General features: G+C 46.9%; 1 protein-coding gene across 1 annotated transcript; it reads right to left on the bottom strand.

The window, feature by feature from the left end:
* Positions 1–1,013: 1,013 nt before the first annotated feature.
* On the bottom strand, positions 1,014–1,778 carry LOC112114899 (olfactory receptor 2G3-like). The gene has a single exon (XM_026652471.1). The coding sequence runs from the start codon at positions 1,776–1,778 to the stop codon at positions 1,014–1,016; it is 765 nt and encodes a 254-aa protein (XP_026508256.1).
* Positions 1,779–5,802: the final 4,024 nt, after the last annotated feature.

The following is a 5,802-nucleotide window of genomic DNA, read 5'->3' as shown; positions in this document are numbered from 1 at the left end:
GAAAAATAAAAGTCAGTGCCTATGCCTGGCATTTCCATTTTGCGTGAAGTCCTGTGATTTTGAAATCTGCTTTTGTTTTGCATTGGAACAAACCATCGAAATTTGATATTTCCTGCCAAATGAAATTTTTGAAATAACTTTGTTTCAGGTCAATGGAACACAGAGGCGAATTTGGAGTAGAATATAAAATAAAATAAAACAAATTGCAAAACTTTTTTTTTTTTTTTAAATAAATGTTTATCAGAATTGACACTCCTGCGGATTTCAGTGAAATAGCCCATCAGAAATGTTTCAACCAGCTCGAATTTTGACATGTGCTTGTGAAGGACATATCCTTCTAAGGGCATTGGGGAAATAATCAGGCGCAGCAGCAATTTCTACATCTACAGCGGAAGATCAGCTTGCCCTGTATGGGCCTTCCCTACCACTGCTTGTGAATATGCAGGACTGGGGAAGTCCTAGCTATACCTCCTGCACACCTAAACATGCCCCTTTTGGGGTATGAAGCACCTCTTAATGGATGCATGAGCAGTGGATTACAGTAGGTTCCCGCTTGGATGCACTATGAATGGGAATGCTGCTCTGTTCACCCTCTCCCTATCTGAATGGAAGAAATTCACCTGCTTCCAGCTGGCATCCAGATTTTGGAAGGGAGCAATGGATCTAGTGAACTTGGTGGGTCCGGTGCTACAAACATAGGCTGGTAGAAGCAATCAAAGCCCAACAGCTCTGATCACAGCTGTGGACAATGGAGAGAAGCAGGAGCTAGCACAGACCAGCAATGACTATTGCAGTCCTACAGGGTCAGTAGGGCCCAGAGGATGATGATCAGGGAACAGTAGAATGAGGATAATGAAGCCTGTTAGAATTCCCAGTAGTGGTGTCCCCAAGCCTCTCTCATGCAGTAGCAGCTATTGGGTGGGCCATGAGATGGAGACCGTCCAGTGGCATAACCCCCCCCAATGAGATAATCCTGGCAACTCTCCCACAGGCCTTGCTCACCTCCTGGTTCCTCAGGCTGTAGTGTAGACGAGGGGATTGAGTAGTGGGGTGAGCACTGTGTAGAGCAGGGAGAGTGCCTTGCTGGGGTTCAGCCCTGTGCCGTCCCTGGGGGACATGTACACGGCCACCAGCGTTCCGTAGAACAGTGTCACCACGGTGAGGTGGGAGGAGCAGGTGGAGAAGGCTTTGTGTCTCCCCGAGGCAGAGGGGACCCTCAGCACAGCCCAGGTGATGCAAACGTAAGAAGCGACTGTCAGGAGGAATGGGTTGGCTGGGATGAAGGACAGGAAGAACGTGACCGTCTGGACCATGGAGGTGTTGGTGCAGGAGAGCTCCAGGAGGGGCTGGAAATCACAGAAGTAGTGGTCTATCTCGCGGGACCCGCAGAAGGTCAAGGGTATAAGCGACAGTGACACAATCCCCATGAACAGGAACCCGCCCACCCAGGACCCAACCACCAGCTGCCCGCAGACCCTGCCGTCCATGAGGGAAGGGTAGTGGAGTGGGCGGCATACGGCCAAATACCGGTCAGAAGACATGGCTGCCAGCAGGAAGTACTCTACGGTGGCCAGGGCGCTGAAGAGATAGAGCTGCGCAAGGCAGCCACCAAGAGATATCATCACATTGCCTGTCTGGAGACCAGTGAGCATCACAGGGGAGACGTTGCAGGTGGAGACAATCTCCAGGCAGGAGAGGCTGGAGAGGAAGAAATACATAGGGGTCTGGAGATGGGGGTCCAGCACCACCAGCACCACCAGGAGGAGGTTGGCGGCCATGGATATGATATAGACAGCTAGGAAGCCAGTAAAGAGTGGGATCCACAGTTCCTTGAGGTTCCCAAATCCCAGGAGGAGGATGTGGGAGATGGTGGTGAGGTTTCCACTGCCTGTGTCCTTCATAGGGAGGGTCTGGGGGAAAGAGAGTCAGCAGATAATTATGAGACAATGAAAAAACTATCCATAAAAGCCTGCAGCTATATGTCCTTGTGGGAAATAGTGCTGTCTAGTGATTACAGCAGTGAAGGAGAGGAGTGGGGGCCAGTGGTTAGAGCAATGGAGGCCCGGACTCCTGGGTTGTATCTTAGCTCTGAGAAAGGCCTGTTGTCTAGTGGATTAGAGAAGGGGGTCTTAGCATCAGGACTCCTGGGTTCTATCCTATGGCTAGAAGGGCAATGGGGTTTAGCAAGATAGAGCAAAAGTACTGGGCCTCCACCCCCATTGTGAATAAGAAAAAGTATCTTGAAGCTGTGCTTCATTTATTTCTCTTCTTTCAACAATGTGACCTGGTCAAAACTCAGAATTTCCATTCCATGGGTAATCCTGACATTCTGAAATTGCCTTTCATCCCAGATCATAATGAAACAGCAACATTGCCAGCAAAATTCTGACAAATTTCATTTTGGAGACAGCTAAAGAACCTTATCAAAATGTTGACGTGCTTTGTTGGGATAACGATAAAGCACTTCCTTTTTAACTTTATCATTTCTACTCGGTTCAATTCTAGTCTATTAAACTTGAGATGATAGTCGAATTGACATGCTTTGAAGTTACAGAAATAAAATACCGCACTCATTTGTCATAAAAATGTGCCAAAATCGGTATGTTCCCATGAAACATTTGCATTTTGTTGAATCACCAAACTGAGAGGAAAACTGGTCATTCAGCAAATTGTGGTCCAACTCCAGGCCCAACCTTTGCTGTGAACCCTGAGGATTCGGGACACCGTGGATAATAACTGGTAACACTATGTCAAGGTAAAAGCATGAGACTGTGTGCCAGGATAGGCCTCTCCTATCAAAACGCTCGATTTTGGCCTTTGCCTCTGACTTGCTGGTGACCTTGAGTATGTCCCTTAACCTCTCTGTGCCTCACTTTTGTTATTTATTAAGTACAAGACACAGCGATGAACCAAGTCCTTTCCCTGGACAGTTTACAATGTGAAGGGTCTTCACTGGGCCAGGGGGAAATCTTTAGCACGAGTGGGGCAGGGAGGCTTCAGCAGTCAACACGGGGAAATAAATTTAAACACCATTGTCCCTTGGCTGGCACAGGTAGCAGAGATCAATGATAAAAGTCAGAGATGTTTGTAGGGAATCCTGTTTATTTACAAAGAATATGCAGAGGGCTCTTTCCTCATTCAGCAATCCAAGTCTGCCTTTCCACTGGGTCCTGTGCTCAAAAGTAGCTCTGTCTCTTGGTTTTACCCCAAGGCTATGTTAACCCCTGCCTCTCTTGCGTTCTGCTTCTTTCTGCCTCTCACAGAAAGAAGCAGAAAGATATAGATATAAAGCTACAATCAACCAGGCCTCTCTGTTTAGATGTAAAATAAGTTCTCAGCTCTTTCTGGAAATCAGGCCCTTTTAAAGTGTCTCAAATTGGGCCCCCTAAAATCCTGGCAAATATTTATTTGACAAATATTAGCCCAGTAGGTTTTTTTCCTATCACTGGCATCCATGCTTCTTTAAAGACTATCCACATGGCCACACTACAATTCCTAGCCACACTGCTCCCTGAAAGAGCCACACAGAGCAGAAAACTGGAAAAAGACCTCTCAACGATATACAGCAAATGCAACAACCACAGTTACAAACAGAGCTGGTTGGACGCTCTTTGGTCACAAAAATTCTTCAGCAACTGTTAAAACAAAAACGATGTTGGTTTTGTTTTTGCTAATACAGACTAACTTGGCTACCACTCTGAAACCTGTCAGCAAATGTTGCTGTTCTTCACTGAATAATTTACGCCAAGAAACAAGTGACTAGTGATTTTCAGAGGGTGGGCGCTCAGCCCTTTCTGAAAATCAAACCCTTTTAAAATGTCTCCTGTTGGGCACTGAAAAAAGGAGGCTTACGAAATCATGAGTCAAGTCTGAAAATCTTGGCCTTATCCAATTAATTTTTTTTTGCATTTACAGATAAGAACATAAGAACATAAGAAAGGCCATACTGGGTCAGACGAAAGGTCCATCTAGCCCAGTATCCTGTCTTCTGACACTGGCCAATGCCAGGTGCTTCAGAGGGAATGAACAGAAAGGCAATCATCAAATGATCCATCCCATCACCTATAGAGTGGTAAAGGGTACTGGTTAAAATGTTTTAAAGCTCCTAAGTCCCATTTTCAAAAACACCTTATTCACTTAGGAACCCCCTGATGAAGGGACTTAGGTACTTTTGAATATTTTACCCTCTGTCTCACTATGTGTTTGCAGTGCACCATGGAAGCCTGAAGGGCGAAGGAAATTATTGTAGTTTCATATGCCATAAATGTTACCTTTCTCCTGCACCAGGAATGTAGGATCATCACCCTTGTTTGGGTCATGAAGCAGATAGCAGCTGATAGTATCGTGTCAATTCATCTCTGTCTTTAGTTCATCAAGTCTTTTTTCAACTGGCCCAGAGTTTGGTTGGAAGGAGACCAGCCACTGGCCAGAACCTGTGTCATTCTGGAAAAGCAGCACCAGAAATGATGTTACCCTTTTCCTATTCTTTTTATAGGAGACAGGAACCTCCCCTGAGTGATCTTGTGAAAATCTCTTCCAAAGGGAATCATTACAATGTTGTTCATTATAATCATTTTTCTTAACTTAAGTACATGCCTTGGGGGAACAGCATTAAAAAATAATCCTTTATATGTTTGTATTTAGTCCATTACCGAGCTTATTAATGAGAGCAAGTTGCCAGGACTTCATTTTACATCCGTCAAAAAGATACATCCAGCAGTACAGCACCCCTGCTAAGTATGGTTACTCTTATTATATTGCTATGAGCTGGGTGAAAACTTGTTACAGGTTGAGTGAAACCTCATTCAAACTGATGTGTCAATGGGCCCTTCGTTTAAGATAGTTGTAAGAGACAAGAGGCCAACAAGCTCTGCCCAGAAAGTAGCACCATGTGGACATTCAGGTTTCTACTGGGTATCGTGACCGGGTCTGTGAGAGAACACACAGAAAATGAGACCAGACAAGAACCTCAGCAAAATCTGAAGAGAGCTCGTGGATCCGTTGGATAGAGAGGCTTGGGGCCATGAGCTGAGGAACTGCTCCTTTTGTTCCTAGCTCCTCCTGTGTTTGGAGAAGGAGGACTTGGTACATCCCTTGTAAATAAACAAGACTGCATCTGAGCGAACACCATCCTCCATTGGCTTCTGCTTCCAGCTGGGAACTTCTCCAGGGTCCCGAACTATGACTAGCTGCTTGGGTCGGAAAGAGGCAACAGTATTATTGTTGCCATAGTGCACAGAGGCCCTGTCATGGACCAGGGCACTGCAAAAGGCAGAACAAAAGGAGAGTCACGCACCAAATTCTGACAACATGGGCAGGGTGGAGCCCCCCTTTGGGGATGCTAGACCCCGACTCCGCCCCTTTTGCCCATGGCCGGAGCACCGAAACCACCTGCCCCCCCACGGCTGGAGCCCCAAGCACCTCCCCTTCCCCGGCCGCATGGCCCCCAGGCTGGCCGAAGCCCTGAGTACCCCTCGCCTTGGCTGGAGGAGCCCCGAGCTGGCTGAATTCCTGAATGCTCCCGGCCTCAGCTGGAGGATCCTCATGCTGGCCAAAGTCCTGAGCGCTCCCAGCCTCATAGAATCATAAAATCATAGAATATCAGGGTTGGAAGGGACCTCAGGTGGTCATCTAGTCCAACCCCCTGCTCAAAGCAGGACCAATCCCCAACTAAATCATCCCAGCCAGGACTTTGTCAAGCCTGACCTTAAAAACCTCTAAGGAAGGAGATTCCACCACCTCCCTAGGTAACCTATTCCAGTGCTTCACCACCCTCCTAGTTGAAAGCTTCTATCAGATCCC

This window comes from Terrapene carolina, unplaced genomic scaffold (genome assembly GCF_002925995.2).
Source record: "Terrapene carolina triunguis isolate 2854851 unplaced genomic scaffold, T_m_triunguis-2.0 Scaffold116, whole genome shotgun sequence".
NCBI lineage: Eukaryota > Metazoa > Chordata > Testudines > Emydidae > Terrapene > Terrapene triunguis.
The sequence above is the reverse complement of the archived record's forward strand: the minus strand, read 5'-3'. Positions and strand labels throughout refer to the sequence as shown.